Source organism: Pleurodeles waltl, chromosome 4_2 (assembly GCF_031143425.1).
Source record: "Pleurodeles waltl isolate 20211129_DDA chromosome 4_2, aPleWal1.hap1.20221129, whole genome shotgun sequence".
In the NCBI taxonomy this organism is placed as follows: domain Eukaryota; kingdom Metazoa; phylum Chordata; class Amphibia; order Caudata; family Salamandridae; genus Pleurodeles; species Pleurodeles waltl.
The window spans coordinates 1056316609-1056336667 of record NC_090443.1 but is presented as its reverse complement, the minus strand read 5'-3'; the positions used below and the strand labels follow the sequence as shown (position 1 = coordinate 1056336667).

General features: G+C 45.6%; 1 protein-coding gene across 1 annotated transcript in view; it reads right to left on the bottom strand.

The window, feature by feature from the left end:
- The window catches only part of LOC138293742 (glutathione S-transferase P 1-like), a 74194-nt gene extending 63728 nt beyond the window's left edge, over positions 1 to 10466 (bottom strand). Inside the window, exon 1 of the mRNA XM_069233080.1 lies at positions 10101 to 10466. Within this exon, the coding sequence (XP_069089181.1) occupies position 10101 (1 nt within the window). The 5' untranslated portion in view covers positions 10102 to 10466. The remainder of the gene's footprint in view (positions 1 to 10100) is intronic.
- Between the last annotated feature and the right edge of the window lie 9593 nt (positions 10467 to 20059).

Genomic DNA, 20059 nt, shown 5'->3' with positions numbered 1-20059 from the left:
GCCAACAGTGGCATTTTCCTACAACCATGTACTGATGTGTAGTGAAGCTTTTTTCGATATTCATTGACATATTGTACTTTCTTCAATGAAAAATATATTGAAATATACTCTGCAAACAACTCTGCAAACAACAGATCTATTCATAGTCGTATTAAAAACGTCCTGGTAGTCATTTACAGAAAAGCTACGGGCCATGGTAGCGAATAATGTAAAGTCATGTGACCAGAGTAAACAACAGAACTTGGCGAAGGTCCCGATGCTTCCTTGAGGAGGACGGTGGTTCCATGCTTCAGCGTTTACACAGAAGTGACCACTGGAGAAAGAACATATGTAGAATGGTCAGGGGCCTACCTTAGTGAAATACAGAGGTGTCAATCTCAAATGTCCCAACTAAAAAAACAGTGATTTCCAGGTCGAAGGGGTGAGAAGGACTGTTTCCATGAGGAACAAGGTAGCACTGATTTGCATTTGGTGGGCCTCAGTCTAGCGTGGTACAGTTGGAGAAAAGCCATGTGTCTGAATGCTACTCAAGCGATTGCCACTGATTAGACGATTTGTAAGCGTTCATCCCATCACCTATTGGATGTTTGATTGACATTACTGTGCTTCAAAACCTGAGACTGGTGCAGCGCTCCAAGCCTGTTACTGCCAATATTTGTACACTGCAAAAAACAGTAAATTTGCACCATTCAAAGATCGCTTACATGGGTGCAGATTTACTAATTTTTGGGTAAACCATTCACTATATATATTAAAGATTCTGATCTACAAAAATTTCAAGGTAAGATAAAACCGCTTAGTGAAGTGAGAAAGACGATAAAAACAGACACAAACATAGCAAGATCCCACTCAGGGCCCACAGACTCAATTCCCAAGCCAAGAAAGCATTTGGGTGGTGTTACATCCCAAACATCCCCCTCCCCGTCTCAAGTTCAGTACAACCGTGATGGAGTGCGGGCCAGGGTCAGGGACCCACTTGTGCCTGCTGAACATGTGCGGTCACCGTGGCGTTGCTTTGTGAGACGTCTCGTTGTCTTGTTTTGGTTTCGAGAAGCTGAGCGGTGCGGCTTTGTGGGGTTTGGGTCACTTTGCGTTGTTCCCGGAAAGCTGTGTGGCGTGGTGTTGCTGTGCAGTGAGGCTTTACAGGGCTTGGCGTCGCTGTGTGTCGGTCCCAATGAGACAGCAGCTCTGCAGCGATTCTGATGAAAACCACAGAAGGCAGAGCACCTTAGGTCCACTTCCAAAGGTCCAGGACTGGGGTGGCACTAGTTGGTAAAGTAGACTCACAGATGGCGGAGCCCAGATGCTGTAGCAGGTTAGTTGTACCAGTCTTTGATGACTACAAGTCCTTGGAGATTCTTGAGTTCAAGGATGTAGAGAGCAAGTCCAGACCCTGTCAGTGCAGGACAGAAGCAGCAGGCCACCACAGCAGACCAAACAGCAAAGTGGCAGTCCCTCCTACAACAGCAGCAGTAGGCCAACACACAATGCAGTTGCGTCATATGCAATAAAACATTGCAGTCAGTACATAAGTTCACTGGTACACCCCAGAGATGCTTTGTAGCTAATTCTATTCAAAGCACATTAATGCAGCATGCATGTTGGTCACCACTCGTGTCTCTCAAGCAACTCCATATCCCCTATAGGACCTCCACGCGGACCAGATTTTTCCCCTTTTTTTGCCCCCTCCCCCAGCTGTGGTTTATTGTTTGTTCGGTGTTCACGCACCAGTCCATATCCTCTTACCATTATCCAAAGCCTGGTGGTCTGGATGCCCCCAGCTGCGGGCTATGTTCCTCTTCGCTACTACCAGGCCTAGGGACAACCAGATCTTATTGTCTTATACACAGTACTTGGCAGACACATTATGCCTGTAAAAGCCGTTATGGCAAGATTTTTATTTTTTTACAAGGCCAGGGCTCATATTAGGCCTCCTTTCCTTACATTTATGTAAAAGCAGACAAGCCAAACAACTACGACACCCATGAAAACCTGAGAAGAGAACTAACATATGTCGTCACAATGCTAACAACCAATCAGCTGCCAGATTACATATAAACCTCTTGGCTGGAAGCAGCAAGTCCTCTTTTCTTCCTGCTCACAGTCACAATAAGTACTTTTCATAATACCCCTTCCCTTATAGGTTATCACATGTGCCAACAGACCAGATTCAGGCGGGAAACTCCCGATTTCTGAAGCCACAAATGGCTTATTTTGACCGTCTCCTGCCTGAAATCACCTCTTCTTCTTTGGGATGGTCCACGCTACACTTCACGGGTGATTGGCTGTGCCTGAGTGACTCCTCTGCCACGCCACTCTGCATTTGGAGGGTGATTGTCTCTGCCTCAGTGACTCCTCTGCCACGTCACTCTGCATTAAGGGCGATTGGCTCTGCCTCAGTGACTCCTCTGCCACGTCACTCTGCATTTGGAGGGCGAGTGGCTCCACCTGAGTGACTCCTCTGCCACGTCACTCTGCATTTGGAGGTCGAGTGACTCTGCCTGAGTGACTCCTCTGCCACGTCAGTCTGCATTTGGAGGTCGAGTGACTCCACTTGAGTGACTCCTCTGCCACGTCACTCTGCATTTGGAGGCAGATTGTCTCTGCTTGTGTGACTCCCCTGCCACGTCACTCTGCATTTGGAGGGCGAGTGGCTCCACCCGAGTGACTCCTCTGCCACGTCACTCTGCATTTGGAGGGCGAGTGGCTCCACCTGAGTGACTCCTCTGCCACGTCACTCTGCATTTGGAGGGAGATTGTCTCCGCTTGTGTGACTTCTCTGCCACGTCACTCTGCATTTGGAGGGTGATTGTCTCCACCTGAGTGACTCCTCTGCCACGTCACTCTGCATTTGGAGGGCGATTGTCTCCGCCTCAGTGATTCCTCTGCCACGTCACTCTGCATTTGGAGGGCGATTGTCTCTGCCTCAGTGACTCCTCTGCCACGTCACTCTGCATTTGGAGGGTGATTGTCTCTGCCTCAGTGACTCCTCTGCCACGTCACTCTGCATTTGGAGGGCGATTGGCTCCGCTTGTGTGACTCCTCTGCCACGTCACTCTGCATTTGGAGGGCGATTGGCTCCGCTTGTGTGACTCCTCTCCCACGGAACTCTGCATTTGGAGGGCGATTGGCTCCACCTCAGTGACTCCTCTGCCACGTCACTCTGCATTTGGAGGGCGATTGGCTCTGCCTGAGTGACTCCTCTGCCACGTCACTCTGCGTTTGGAGGGCGATTGGCTCCGCTTGTGTGACTCCTCTGCCACGTCACTCTGCACTTGGAAGCAGGTGGGCTACACCTACGTGTCTCTCTTTGCCACGTCACTCTGCACTTGGAAGCAGGTGGGCTACGCCTACGTGTGTCTCTTTGCCACTCCCCTGACATTGTTATGAGCCAACTCAGCTGCCACTCACTCTCCTGTTGCTTTTATTGCAGTTGTGACTTGAGCAGCTCCAGGCTCCTATCGACAACTATTTCCTACATAAAGGTACCTGTTTGGAAACCATTTTTGTAAATATTACAAGCGGTGTCAACTGCATAAATTCATTTATATTTTCGTAAGTTTGCCCTCAAATCTTTGTCTTTTCAATACAGAATTATTTTGCCAAAATGGAGAGAGACATTATAATGCAGCGAAGAGGAAGAAACTCAGGTTTCAGAAACAATTTCAAATCTTTCATTAACCATTCTGTTCAGCAGGCGATCTCTGACAACATTACCAGGACTACTGAAGCTTCCAGGCAAAAAAAAATTAGAGGTTATCAGTTTGGCTAATAAATTACAGCTTCCCAATCACCTGATGGAGTTATGTGATACTCATGATGACTTAGGTGCCTCTGATAATGGCTACAATGAAGATGACCCCGACAATGTGGCCTGTGCAGGGCGTCCGGAGAAGAAGCATAAAACGTATCTAATTTGGGGGAGTCTACTAATTCTATGATCAATAAACCTCCTTCAAATCTCAGGTCAGCCTGTGCTCGATCCAACTCTAATTCGTCACCCAAATCCTGTTGAATGGGTTCCTTAGGATCATGTTGCCCAATATGTCTTGCATAAGCTGCGACAGCCTATTGAGAAGGTCTATTGGTGCAGACTCCGGACAGAATGTCCACACCCTTCCTTGCCTAATAATATAACTTCCACCTGCAATTGATCCCAACATATTATAGTTCTTTGCTAAGTTTGGTAAGGACCCTAAGAAAGGGGTGGACAGGGTGTGAACCTAACTTATCCACTTACTACAATGCTGGACATAGCAGAAGAGGCTAGACTCGAGGGCACAGAGGTTGATGCTTTCACTTTGCCTTGTTCGGCTCAGAGTGGTGTCCTTATCGGTAACACAAATGCAAACATTGCACAGCAGCAGAGTGAGATTTTACTCTTAAAAGTGTTCCCAAATTAGAAAATGTGGCAGCTAGAGGAGTGAGCTGGGAAGCAAATGACATCATTTCGGGTGATGCATTCATCGAGCAACTGAGCAGATAAGTGGCTACCTTTGCATCCATTGACAAGGCACAACCTTCCCTGTGAAAGATTTGTGCATCTAGGGTTTATGCAGGTAAGGGAAAGGCAGGAGCTGTTTTACTGGCCGAAGTCACCACTAAATCAGGAGTTCCTATGGACTCCAACAAGCACAGTTTTACCCTCAAAGGAATAAAGGATTTAGACACCGTAGGTACTGAAATAGAGGATCCCAAAATCCAGGTAAGTCTTTTCCCTTCTACCATCCTCGAGTAGATTGTCTATGTTCTCTCCTCCTGCATGATAAGCGATCCCATCAGATCCCTGGGATCTACAGACCAATCAAGATTACTGTATGGATCTTTAAACTCAACCAATATAAACCTAGTTCCCTCCCCATGTCCTTTGCGAAAGACCATGAGCTTTTAGTGTCTGAAGAGGTCATTTCTCTTCTTCTAAATCAAGCTATTGAGATAACTGTGTTTGTTCCATCTGGTTGTTTGAGCTTCATATTTATAACTGAAAGAAAAACAAAATGTTCCGCCAAGTCATCAACCAAAAGTTGTTCAACAGTTTTGTAGTATGCCATCACCTCAAAATGGAGACAATAATTCAGCTAAGGAATGCCCCGCTAGAGAAAGACTGGACGGTCCACTCTGACTGTCAAGATGCATATCTTACAATTCTGGTACTTCCTTCCTACAGGAAATGCAGACAGTTTCAGTGAAAAAAAACTTTTTTCCAATTCAAATGCTTCCCATTTGGTGTCTCTTCTGGACCTTGGCGCTTCACCAAAGTCACGAGACCCCTAGTTATCCACTTGACAATTCTGGGATGACTTTATTCTTCTGAATCAGCACAAGAACCTTTTATTGTCTCAATTAACCACCTTACTCGACCTTCTTCAGAATCTGGGATTTCTACTAAACAAAGAGAAATCTGCTTTAATGACTTCGAAACAGATGGAAGTTTTGGGGGTTTCTAATACAATCAGAAAATGCAATTCTTCAACCTCCCCAAGATAATGTATCTTTGATTAGAAAGAATATTCACCTAACTTTGACAATATCCACCTCTCTCTCAGACTCCTGTACAAACTGTTGGCCTTCTAGCCTCCTCGGTACAGGTAATCTTCCCGAGTCCTTTTCACTACGGTCTGCTGCAGAGCATTAAAAGTTTCCATCTCTAAAAAGACCAGCCTTATCAGACGTGGTCAAATCAGATCCCGATTCCTGCTCGGAACTCCAGTGGCGGCTAGAACATTCTTATCTATGGAACAGGAACAGATTTTTTCTACCGTCCCAGATCTCGTATTATAAGCCTATGCAAGTCGGATGGGCTGGGCCGCAAGGTGTGGTCCGCACTCAACTGGTGGTACGTGAACACAAGAGGATCCATTTCTGCGCAACAATTGTTTAGAGATGCACGCAGGGTTTTTTGTAATAAAAACCTTTGCAAAAAAACAAATACATTGTTCCATCCTTCTTCGTAAGGACATTCTCTCAATGGTGAGGTACTTCAAACATTTAGGGGAAGGAAAACAGAGATTTGTTTTTGGCTGAACTAGCCAAAACCTTTGGGAGTTTTGTCTTCAAGTAAAAGTTGCAGTGCACTCGTAGTGCGTTTTTGGCAATCTGAATAAAATAGCAGATTGATGCTCTAGGCATCTTCGAGGTGCAAACGGTGTGTGTTTTCACCCTAGAGTTTTCAAGGAGCTTCTTTCCAAATTGGGTCCCTTTGTATTGGACCTCTTTGCTTTTCTATTTCATACACAATTTACTTCCTTTTACAGCTGAAGACCATGTCTAGGGGCTTTGCTAAAATATGTATTTCTTCACGATCGGTCTTTTCAGCTAAAATTGCCTTTGCTCCATTTGTCACGATACCACGTGTCCTGACTCAGTGCTGTTGATATCACCCCTATTTCAGGGTCAGGCTTGGTTCGCTACTATCCTGGAGTTCTCAGCAGATTTAAACATCCTAATTCCTTCCTCTCCCAGTTTTTTTCTCAATCCTCAAAGTCAATGTCACGAAAGGATTCTCGATCACTCCCTCGCATTGGTAGCATGGATGGTTTTGAGTCAGCCTGGAGAACCCAAGGAATGTTGGAGGAAGCTGCTCAGCTCACAGGCCAATCCTGGGCCCCAAGAACAACCAAACAGTACACCTTCGCCTGGCGGGTGTGAAATAGTTGGTGCATGGACAGGGTCGCAGGTCCCTTTTCAGGAGATGTCATTCCAATAGTTCATTTCTTAGCACCTTTGGCACCTTAAGGTCAAGCGTACAGACCAGTGAATACATACAGGCCCGCGATTTCAAGGGTACATGCAAGAGTGGATGCTAGACCAGTTGGAAAGCACCCCCTCATCTGTTGAGGGTTAATATTTATAAACATCCTTTACCTAAATATAACCAAATATGGGATGTACATTTGATTTGAAATTTGTTTCTCAATTGATGTGGCAATGCTTATTTATCTCTTAACTTCTTGTCTGTAAAGGTAACTTTCCTGCTCTGCTTGGTCTCTCGCTTTCAATGCCTCATGGGTCCAATATACTCCTCTAGAGTTTGTCTACAAGTCTGGAGAAGAGCAAAGGAAATGTAATGGTAGTCTCCTATCCCTATTTTCCTCTTAAATCTAAACTCCATATACGAAATTGTTTCAAAGAATATGTTCGGAAAACAAGAAACCTGAGAACTTCCTCTTCAACCTCTCTCACAATTTCACTTAAAACTCCTCACAAACCAGTTTGTTCTCCCACTTTTACACGCTAGATTGACCATGCCACGGATTTAGCAGCCACTGAAACGTCTGCTTCTGGTGCTGGCTCCACAGGGGGTGCTGTGGCCTCCAAAGCCTTTTGGGCTGGTGCGGGATTGGAGGACATTCTCACATCACCCGATTAGTCCAATGTTTTGAGTTTCAGAATATTTGATTGCAAACCCATTTTTTGCGTGGCTAGTTCTTTAAACTAACATAATATAAACGTCATGTGATACTACGGTCTTGTAATAAAAAGGGAGATTTTCTTAGCTTTAGTGAAAGAAAGCATTGATTTTATTGAAGAAACAGAGGTGAGTCTCATCTCATCACATTTACTAAATTAACTCTCCCCTTTCTTGCTTTAGTGCCTACCAAAGCCACACGCCACGCACCGTAAAGTGGTTTGTCAGAGAGATAATGTCCTTAGAGCCAACAAGCGTCTCAGGGTGAATGACGTCTACTCCGACCAAGACGCTCCTCATGCTGTCTGCGGAGCCCCTCACAAATGCAACACAGACTTCTTGTTATCAGCCTTGACTTTGAAAAGTTTACTTTTCTATCAGCATTTACAAGTATTATATTTACTGATACTATATTTGAAAACTCTTGATTCTCTCCTACAAGAAAGGAGCACTTGTTGAACATTATCTAGACTTTTATAGAGTATCTGGTAGCTGATTGGTTGTTAGGGTAGCGATGACATGTGGTAGTTCTTGTCTTTAGTTTTGATGGGTAATGTAGTTGCTCATGCGGGCTACAGTTTAAATAAATGCAACAAAATAAGGTACAATACTTGCTTCCGTGACTTTAATAAAATCAAGACTTTCTGTCACTAAACCTAAGAAAAGCTAATTTCACTACCCAATGACACTTGTCTTACACCTAAAGTAAGAAAACGTATGTATGACATTGTTTAGTGTCCACTTAACACGCCTCCAGGTTCCACTTGGGAAATCATAGGTAAGAAACTTCGCAGCGCCCACTCCTTGCGTCAGAAGTTGTGGAGAAAATTGAGATTACCATATACCCTTTCCGTTGAACTTCTTTTAAAAATGCCATAAAACAGATTTCTGCCTTAACTTTTTTACACCAACAAGTAGTAAATCAGTGTACGGTACTTTAACACTCTACAAAATTGAAGGTGTTGTGGGTAAATCTATGATTAATGCAACATTATGATGATCATGATTAATCCATGGATTTTCACAAAAGTTGCAAAAGGGGAGCCAATACCATGTCTCTCATCTTAGGCGGCTGTAATCGTAGGGTTACGGAGAATCAAGGCGAGCAGCAAATACATATGTTTTTGTACGACTACCAGCTACAGGAACATAACGTGTATTTGTAAAGCGCACGTTCACCCGTAGGACTCTTAGCGCTGAATAACAGATGTTTATTGTTACCCAACTCAATGGTACTCATTTTATCGACCTCAGAACTTGGATGAGAGGCTGAGTGGACCTGCCCGGATTAGAACCTGTGACCATGAGGTCAAACACAGGCCCCGACAGTGGACGCATTAGTCCACTAAGACACCAGACCCGGCTAGAGGAGTAAAGTAGCGATGGCTCAACCCGCTGCCGGCGTTCACAGCTAGAAACACAACATTCGTGCCTTTCGCACCTTCAATATACTTTATGAAAAGTGATACTTTTATAGAAACAAAGTGAAATTTTTTCCATTATTTCCACCATTTCCAAAGTAGATATGATGTGGCTGCTGGATTGGTGCAAATTCAAAACTGCCAAGTTACACGAAAGAGTCCAGACTGGAGGAAGCCACGTGCTTTACGCATCCCATTCATCAGTCTGAACGTAAAACCATTTAAATAAACTAGACCTGCCTTACTTCCTTCTTTGAAAAGTTATTGCTGCCTCAGTTTATTGTCTCCCTTTGTGTCCTCCGTGCAGGGTTCTGTGTCCTTCGTACCAGTGTGTATGTGTGAGTTTTCCAGGTGTAGGTCGACCTGCGCACAAATTGAAAACCTGCCTTCCCCTTAACGTGCAGCTACTACCACCTAAACTTGTTATGTTATGTCTATTTGTATAGCGCACTAATCACCCGTGTGGGTATCCAGGCGCTTGGGCAGGTGTTTAGCTGAGTGTCCCCTCACAGTTACTGGAAGAGCCAGGACTTCAGCTTCTTGCAGAACTCAGGAAGTGAGGAGGGGGCTAAGATGTGTTGTCCCACCCCCGCCCACCACATTACCACCATCACTGTTAACCCTCACCCTTTGACCTCAGTTGCACGTGTCTGCTCGGGCTGCCATCTTGTTATGTTTTTTGGAAAAGTATAAACCATTCAAAGATGGCCACTCATATTTGTGGACTCACATGGAGTTATATCGTAATCAATGTTGTTATTCTTTATTAAAAAAAAGATCATTAAAGTAGCTGCCACTGCCTATGCACATCCGGGTGCCCATTTCTGTCTGAATTGTTTTTGTAATACTTGCACAGAAAACATTCCACGAAAACAAGCACTGGCAAAACCAACTGCCCACTGTAAAGCCATATTGATTGAGTTTGTTAGAGGAGGTGTTTTCTGTCAATGTGGATAACTATTTCTATTTTTCTTGATCCTGAAAATCATCATGAAAAAGCCAAGAGTTAGCCACTGAAAAAGCCAAAATGTGACCCTTTATGTTGCTGCCAATGCTTGTTTAGCAGGGCAACCCTGCCTCTGTTTGCCTCAACAATGATTAAACATGAGATGGTTCAATCCGGGGCAAACAGCTCTGCGGCAGCTTTGAAGTGTTTTCTCAGTTTGGGGATGTCCCCATCGGTTCTGGACTTGTCCGGACAGTACTATACCGACCCGCTCCAGGAACCCCCCCCCCCGGGGACCCCTCCAATGTAAGCGTCGGTCACTTACTTGTGGTCTCTAGATGAGAAGAGAAGCTGCTCTCCGATCCGTCCAATCCCTGCAGTCTCAGAGAGGAGTACAGCGCCTAGACTCTGTGCCGGACTTTATCTATACTGGGCGCTGAGTCATGGGAGGGAGGAAGAGAGGGCGAGAGGAAACGTGAGAGAGAGGGAGGGGGAGTGGAGTTCAGCGCCTAGACTCTGTGCCGGACTTTATCTATGCTGGGCGCTGAGTCATGGGAGGGAGGTGGGAGGTGGGGGGGGGGGGGAGAGAGAGAGAGAGAGAGAGGAAAAGAGAGAGAGAGGAGGGAGGGAGAGTGGAGTTCAGCGCCTTGACTCTGCGCCAGACTTTATCTGTGCTGGGAGCTGAGTGGTGGAGGGGGAGGGAGAGAGAGAGGGGGAGAGAGAGAGGGAGGGAGGGTCAGAGAGCGAGATAGGGAGGGGGGGAGGGAGAGACAAGGAAGGGAGGGAGAGAGGGGAAAGGAAGAGAGAGAGGGGGAGGGGGAAAGAGGGAGGGAGGGTCAGAGAGCGAGATAGGGAGGGGGGGAGGGAGAGAGAGAGAGAAGGAGTGAGAGGAGGGGAGGGAGGGAAAGGGAGTCAGCAGGAGAGAGAGGGAGGCAGGGGTGAGGGAGGGAGGGAAGGGGGGAGGAGGAGTTAGAGAGGAGCAGCGGTGCGGGAGGTGTGATGTGAGGGACGGGGCGTGTGGAGGGACCGCTGCAGGACGCAGCACTTGAACTTGTGCAGGAACTAGTGTTCAAAGTGCACCAACGGGAAAGCGACGGAGCCCTGCTTTGTAATTCTGAAGTGTTGTGGAAACAAAGCTTTGGACAGAGTAAAAGTAAAGCACACACTTCACAAACGTGCAGTGGCCTGATCCCGTCAGGGCTCCTGGACTCTCTTACTTCACTGTGTAATATGCAGCAGCCAATTGAAACACTTAAAACCCAAACTACATAACCCAAGAGCCCCAGTAGTCCGCAGTCCTGCCCAATCAAGGTGATGCAAATATGGCAACAAAAACCTTATAATGACCGCATCCTCCTGTAGTCTATATGAAATGTGATAAAGGTGCTCATACACAAATAAACATATTTGTTGCCAATTATGTATACTGGGATAGGGTGGAACCTAAACCAGTAAATACAACTATACAAATAAACACATCATGTGCAGCACACAAACAATGTAAGTAATTGTTTGTCAGAAGTAATGGATTCACAGAAATCTACAGTCAATCCAATTATAACACACCAACCATCAAGGAAATATTACACAGTGGCTTGTGTGTGGCAAATAAACATAAACATCCATTTAATAGATATACACATTTACATTCAAAACTACATCCCATTTTGTCCAATATTTCTATATTACAGCAATGCTGAGATATGTCGGTATAGAAAACCACTTGTTTCAACACCTTGCTCAACAGTTGGAACATGGACCTAATGTTACACCTATTTACACAAAATTTGAAACAAAATCAAACAATGAGGTCCAAGGTAAGTCCATCCAAGAGTAGTTCTGCTTGTAGATAATGGAATTCAGCCAACACGTGTTTCGTCCTAGTACGGACTTTATCAAGGCTCCTTATGTAAAGTCTTCATCCATAAAATTCTAAAGAGTCACTGTATGTGTAGACATATGTATAGGGTGATTATTCTTGATGTATATACCCAAAATTTAAAGCCATGAGGAAAAACGCACAACTTCCAGTACTTCTCAAATTCCTCACATGGAGTAAGTCGTATTGAACTTCAAAGAGTCACAAAAAACCGACAGCATGTCTGGACAGAATCAAAGCTAACCAAGGGCCTGCTCCCAGCGTATCCGCTCTCGCCACGGAGGCCTTCCTCGTTCTGCGCTACTGCACCAGCCGGAGATAGCCGTCCGTCCTCCCACCTTTAGCGCCTTTATTACGCACTGGATATATATTTCAGTTACTTGACCTCGCAACTGGGTGGTTCGCCCTCAGGGGTTTCATCATAATTACCCTGTCACAAGTACCAGCTGTGGAGCAAAAGTGGGGATTTTCAAGAGCGCGCACTGTGCCTATGAAGCATCGCGTCTTCTTTCTTTTTCCAACCTCGTGCATGCGTGTGAAGCCCAGCGGAGTGTTCATGTATGCACGATCGACGTCGCCTGCTTCAATGCCGTGAGAGAGAGCTTTGATGCAGCTAGAACACCCGACGGTGGCGGAATAGACGCGCGAAGGGCCTTGCCCTAGTGAATTTATACAGGTGGTCCCTCCACACCCTATTTATCTGCCAGAGACAGCGTTCGCTCTCATTTACTCTTCGTGAGCCTAAACTATACCTCCGTTGGGGCTTATTCCATCCCTGAACTCTTCCAGTCCTCGTGATTATTCACGGCCATGGCGTACTGTGCCAAAGACGATGAATTTTATCAGAACATGCCTGAGGTGCCTGCGAACAACAGACAGAAGAAAGATTAGTGGAAGCCTTGTGTAACTATCTGCAAGAGTCCATGAATCAAGCTCTTATTAAGGCTCTGAAGTCATTTACTCAAACGCTGATGAGATTTGGTCAACGTAATTTGATGGGGAGCTCCCATCCTAATACCATCTCCAGAGACAGCCAGCATCCCGATTTGAGCTTCCCAGATAGTCTCATCGGGGGTTACATCCTCCACTGAAATACATGCACACACGGCCATGTCAGCCCTCAAAGACCACAAATATGGGAGCTTTGCTCCTCAAGAACCCTCCGGAACTTTCTCCCCTCCACATTTTCACATGGCACGTGTCTCTCCTACGTCCTCCTCTCAATCCTCAGATTGTGATCAGGCTCAAGAGGATCCGCAACCTGCAGCTAAGTGGAAACGCAAAACCGGATGTTTCCCAGGCCTAGCGCCAAGCCGTGGTTTCAACCTGGCTTCAAGAGGGTACTCACAGAGCGGCCAGGCAATTACTACAGCCTGGTCCTCAACCACGACTCGCTTGTTTGCGGTTTTTCTGCGTGGAAACAACTCTGCATCCTCCAGCACGCCGTGGGACATCTTCTGACCAAAGGGGAAGTTCCTGGCACCTTCCGTTGTTGCAGAATCTTCGGCTTCTTCCACCCGGAGGCAGCCCTTTTGCACCTTCATCTGGGGTTTAGTCGGCTCCTGCCCCCCCTGGACACTTGTGTGACTCTTGGACTGGGTCCCCTTCCTTTGCAGGTCCTCAGGTCCAGGAATCCGTCTCTAGTGTTTTTCAGTCAGTTTGTTGTCCTTGCAGAATCCCCTATCTCGACTTTGCTGTCTTTCTGGGGTAGTAGGGTAACTTTACGCCTACTTTTCAGGGTCTTGGGGTGGGGTATCTTGGACACCCTTAGTGTTTTCTTACACTCCCAGTGACCCTCTACACACTACACTAGGCCTGGGGTCCATTTGTGGTTCGCATTATACTTTTGGAGTATATGGTTTGTGCTGACCCTAGGCCTATCCCTCCCTATTGCATTCTATTGTGTTCTACAGTGTTTGCACTACTTTTCTAACTGTTTACTTACCTGATTTTGTTTGTGTGTTTGTGGTTTGTATATGTTGTGTATATTACTTACCTCCTAAGGGAGTATATCCTCTGCGATACTTTTGGCATATTGTCACTAAAATAAAGTACCTTTATTTTTAGTAACTCTGAGTATTGTGTTTTCTTATGATATAGTGCTAAGTGATATAAGTGGTATAGTAGGAGCTTTGCATGTCTCCTAGTTCAGCCTAAGCTTCTCTGCTATAGCTACCTTCTATCAGCCTGAGCTGCTAGAAACACCTCTTCTACACTAATAAGGGATAACTGGACCTGGCACAAGGTGTAAGTACCACAAGGTACCCACTATAAGCCAGACCAGCCTCCTACATTGGTGGTGCAGCGGTGGGATAAGTACTTGTAACTGCTTTACTACTGTACTGCCATTTGATGAATTTTGTTTTGACCAATGACTTTGTGTTTCACCACTGCGCATATTAGTTGCTCAATGTTCACCAGTAGCACATGGTATGTTTTGTTTAGTTGAGCCGCCTATTGGCTTTGACATAGCATTAGCCATTACTTTCTGTATTCAGTTTAGCCTCCTATGGGCTTTGACATTGCATTAGCCATTACATTCTGTATTCTGCCTATTGGCTTTGACATTGCATTAGCCATTACATTCTGTATTCTGCCTATTGACTTTGACATGATGTATTCAGTCTAGCTGCCTATTGGCTTTGACACGCTATTAGATATTACATCCTGTATCCAGCTTAGCTGTCTATTGGCTTTGACATGCTATTAGATATTGCATCCTGCATTCAGTTCAGCTGCCTATGGGCTTTGACATGATATAAGACATTGCATTTTGTATTCAGCTTAGATGCTTATTGGCTTTGACAGGACACTAGACATTGCATTTGATATCTAGGTTAGTTGCCTATTCCCTTTAACGTGGAGTTAGACATTGCAGTTGAGAATCCAAGCTGTATTTTTCCAAGCTGTGTTTTTGCACAAGATGAACCAAGATGTTTTTTCTCACAGTAGACTAGACCTGATAAGAGAGGGTACACTGGTTGTTGTTCTCTCTACTTGAGCTTGGGAACAGGAGTAGTCTCGGAGACCTGGCCAGTCTCCAAAAGGCTTGCTCAGTTTTCCCAGGTCTGAGAGGAGGGGGCACACCTTTGTAACGAATGTAACAGGCTGCAGAGATTCAGATTCGAATCTGCCTGACTTCGTGCTGGAGCTTGGCGCCAGTTGCCAGCATCCCGTGTGGGTAGATGAATCTCTTTCTCGCGGCTGACAGGGGGTCATCAGCTTGCAGACCTTAGAAAGATGAAGCTGTAAATAGTTTCCCACACGGTGAAGTATTTGTTTTGCTTTGCATTCAATATCTTATAAATATAACCTGCTGTGTATATTGCAAACTGATATATTTTGTGTGATTAACGTGTGGTTTGAAAGCTACTAATTCGTCAACATAAAAATCGCGGTTGGGGAAGAATTAACAACAATAAAAGTCTTCTTTGAACTCAGAAGTGCACTTCTCTTGTTTTATGTATGTGCTTAAAAACTAGATAAGAGAAAAGCACTACAACTACTTTGTCATTGGTGCTTTTCATGAGAAAAACATATACCAAATACTTCAATATATACACATTGAACCAAACAGTTTAACTGTTCTTCTCTAAAACTTTCTACAAAGTTTCTGAAAAGTTCTGAAAACTTTTAAAAGTTTTCAAAAAGTTTGAAAAAGTTTGAAAAGGTTTTTTTCTCTGTACTTTCAAAAGATGTAAAACTTTTTCTCTCTCTGTCCTAAACCTTTTCTATCATGTCTGCAGTAGAGCTCACTCTCAAAATTGTTCATGCAACCTATGAGAGTTTAAACTTTAAAAGTTTGAGGGGTCTCTGCATAGAAAGAGGTTTAAGCATTGGCAAGAATCCTACCAAAGACTTTCTCTTTAACCTTCTCCTAGAAAGTGACCAGACCCAGTCTGGCCCATCCCAGGAACAGGAGGTATGAGGGAAGGGTACACAGTCAGACTCAGAGGAGTCCCCTGAGGATGCTGCGGAGGGTTCTTCCAAAGACCTGCCACCTAGCAGGCCACCTAGTGACACTGGTAGTAGGAGGGGGTCACACATTAGTAGGGCACCTTTCACTCCTAGAGGCCAGGTTACTAGGGTCCAGCCAGTCAGGGACAGGTCTCTCTCTGCCAATTCCCAGGTTTCCTCTGTATCTCACAATTCCCAAGCCTCCCACCCTGAGGATAACTTAATGGAAAGGGAACTCAGAAAGCTGAGGTTGGAAGAGGCCACGCTGAAGCTTAAACAGCAGCAGCTGGCCTTAGACAGGGAATCTCTGGATGTAGAGAGGGAAAGGCAGAGACTGGGGTTAGTTCCCCATGGTGGCAGCAGCAGTGTTTTTGATAGCAATCCTGTTAGAGAGCAAGATTCCAGAAACCTGCATAAGATAGTCCCCCCTTACAAGGAGGGGGTGACATTAACAAGTGGTTTACTGCACTTAAGAGGTCCTATATGTTACAGTTGGTCCCTCAAAGGCATTGGGCTGCTATCTTGTGGCTATCTTTCACTGGTAAGGGTAGGGATAGGCTCCTTACTGTCAGAGAAAGTGATGCTAATAACTACAATGTTTTGAAGGATGCACTCTTGGATGGATTTGGCTTAACCACTGAACAATACAGGATTAAGTTCAGAGACACCAGAAAAGAGTCCTCTCAAGACTGGACAGACTTTGTAGACTGTTCAGTGAAGGCCTTGGAGGGTTGGTTGCATGGCAGTAAGGTGACTGACTATGAAAGCCTATATAATCTGATCCTGGGAGAGCATATTCTTAACAATTGTGTGTCTGATTTGTTGCACCAGTACTTGGTAGACTCAGATCTGACCTCTCCCCAATAATTGGGAAAGAAGGCAGACAAATGGGTCAGAACAAGAGTGAACAGAAAAGTTCATACAGGGGGTGACAAGGATGGCAAGAAGAAGGATGGTAAGTCTTCTGAAAAGGGTGGGGACAAAGATAAAAAAACATTTTGAGTCTTCATCAGGCCCACAAAAATCCTCTGGGGGTGGTGGGTCCAAATCATCTTCTAACAATCAGGAAAAGCCTTGGTGTTATTTATGTAAAGTAAAAGGCCGTTAGGCAAGTGATTCCACTTGTCCAAAGAAAAACACCAAACCTCCCACCACCACAACCCCAACTGCAACCTCTAGTGCCCCTAGCAATAGCAGTGGTGGGAAGTCTACTACAAATAGCCAATCCAAGGGTGTAGCTGGGCTCACTATTGGCAGTGTAATTGTGGTTGGTCTTGTTAGGGAGACCACAGAGGCTGTTTCAGTCTCTGATGGTGGCATTGACTTTGCCACTTTGGTTGCTTGCCCCCTTAATATGGGTAAGTACAAGCAACTACCCCTAATCAACGGTGTTGATGGATTTGGCTTACCACTGAACAATACAGGATTAAGTTCAGAGACACCAGAAAAGAGTCCTCTCAAGACTGGACAGACTTTGTAGACTGTTCAGTGAAGGCCTTGGAGGGTTGGTTGCATGGCAGTAAGGTGACTGACTATGAAAGCCTATATAATCTGATCCTGGGAGAGCATATTCTTAACAATTGTGTGTCTGATTTGTTGCACCAGTACTTGGTAGACTCAGATCTGACCTCTCCCCAATAATTGGGAAAGAAGGCAGACAAATGGGTCAGAACAAGAGTGAACAGAAAAGTTCATACAGGGGGTGACAAGGATGGCAAGAAGAAGGATGGTAAGTCTTCTGAAAAGGGTGGGGACAAAGATAAAAAAACATTTTGAGTCTTCATCAGGCCCTTAAAAATCCTCTGGGGGTGGTGGGTCCAAATCCTCTTCTAACAATCAGAAAAAGCCTTGGTGTTATTTATGTAAAGTAAAAGGCCGTTGGGCAAGTGATTCCACTTGTCCAAAGAAAAACACCAAACCTCCCACCACCACAACCCCAACTGCAACCTCTAGTTCCCCTAGCAATAGCAGTGGTGGGAAGTCTACTACAAATAGCCAATGCAAGGGTGTAGCTGGGCTCACTATTGGCAGTGTAGTTGTGGTTGGTCTTGTAAGGGAGACCACAGAGACTGTTTTAGTCTCTGATGGTGGCATTGACTTTGCCACCTTGGTTGCTTGTCCCCTTAATATGGGTAAGTACAAGCAACTACCCCTAATCAACGGTGTTGAGGTTGATGCCTACAGGGACACAGGTGCCAGTGTAACTATGGTGATAGAAAAACTGGTTCACCCTGATCAACACCTACTTGGTCAGCAGTACCAAGTGACTGATGCTCACAATAACACACTTAGCCACCCCATGGCTCTTGTGAATCTCAACTGGAGGGGAGGGGGTTCTGGACCAAAGAAAGTCATGGTAGCCAATGAATTGCCTGTAGATTGCTTACTAGGCAATGATTTGGAGACATCAGCTTGGGCTGAAGTGGAGTTGGAGGCTCATGCAGCAATGCTGGGCATTCCTGGGCATATTTTTGCTTTAACCAGGGCTCAGGCCAACAAGCAAAAAGGACAGGGAAACTTGGATCCTGGAAGAATGGACCAAGTGCTCCCTAAAGCTAGGGGTAGCAAGGGTAAATCCCTACCGACTATCCCTCCCTCTACAGATGATTCTCCTTCTGAGGAAGAAGAATTTCCTCTCTGTGCAGAACCTTCACCAGATGAGCTGGCAGCAGGCACTGCTGAGCTTTTGGGTGCAGGGGGGCCTGCCAGGGAAGAGCTGAGTGTGGCCAGCAGACCTGTCCCACACTAGAGGGTTTGAGACAGCAAGCTGTCAAACAGCAGAATGGGGATGTCAGTGATAGCCATAAGGTGTATTTGGAAGATAACCTCCTGTATACTGAATCAAGGGACCCTAGACCTGGAGCTGCCAGGAGACTGGTCATCCCTTTACAATACAGAGAATTTCTTCTTACCTTGGCACATGCCATTCCTTTGGCTGGGCATTTGGGCCAAAGTAAAACTTGGGACAGACGTGTTCCCCTGTTTCACTGGCCTCATATGTCAGAGGACACTAAAGAGTTTTGTCGCTCTTGTGTGACCTGCCAAGCCAGTGGCAAGACTGGTGGCACTCCAAATGCCCCCTTAATTCCACTTCCAGTGGTTGAGGTGCCCTTTGAAAGGGTAGGGGTTGACATAGTTGGCCCCCTTGACCCTCCAATAGCTTCATGCAATAGGTTTATCCTGGTGGTAGTGGACCATGCCACTAGGTACCCTGAAGCCATCCCCTTAAGGACCACTACATCTCCTACAGCAACAAAGGCCCTCCTGGGAATCTTTTCCAGGGTGGGTTTCCCTAAGGAAGTAGTGTCAGACAGAGGTAGTAACTTCATGTCTGCATACCTCAAGGCAATGTGGAAGGGATGTGGTGTAACGTACAAGTTCACTACCCCTTATCATCCACAAACAAATGGTCTGGTTGAGAGGTTTAATACAACTCTCTAAGGTATGATAATGGGACTCCCTGAAAAACTCAGAAGGAGATGGGATGTCCTGTTACCTTGCCTCCTTTTTGCTTACAGGGAGGTACCCTAAAAAGGAGTGGGCTTTAGCCCCTTTGAACTCCTCTTTGGGCACCCTGTGAGAGGGCCCCTTGCTCTTGTTAAGGAGGTTTGGGAACAACCTTTAAAAGCTCCTAAACAGGACATTGTGGACTATGTACTTGGCCTAAGATCACGAATGGCTGAGTACATGAAAAAGGCCAGTAAAAATCTTCAGGCCAGCCAGGAGCTGCAAAAGCAATGGCATGACCAGAAGGCTGTCCTGACTCAGTACCACCCAGGACAGAAGGTGTGGGTATTGGAGCCTGTGGCCCCAAGAGCACTCCAGGACAAATGGAGTGGACCCCATCTCATTGTTGAGAAAGAGGGTGAGATTACCTATTTGGTAGACCTTGGCATTGCCAGGAGTCCCCTTAGGGTGCTCCATGTCAATCGCCTGAAACACTACTATGACAGGGCTAATCTCACCCTGCTCATGGCAATTGATGAGGGACAGGAAGAAGAGAGTGACCCTCTCCCTGATCTCTTCTCCACCAGTGAAGCTGATGGCTTAGTGGAGGGAGTAGTACTTGCAGATTGTCTTACTGCTGAGCAGAAAGATAACTGTATAAATCTTTTAAGTCAGTTTTCTGAACTCTTCTTACCGATACCAGGTACCACTACTTGGTGTGAGCATACAATCAATACTGGAGACAGTTTAGCTGTCAAAAGTAAGATTTATAGGCAGCCTGACCATGTCAGAGACTAAATTAAACAAGAGCTTCAGAAAATGTTAGACTTGGGAGTAATTGAGCCTTCAGAAAGCCCCTGGGCTAGCCCAGTTGTGCTTGTCCCAAAACCTCACACTAAAGATGGAAAAAGAGAGATGAGGTTTTGTGTTGACTATAGAGGGCTCAACCAAGTAACCAAAACAGATGCTCACCCTATACCCAGGGCAGATGGGCTCATAGA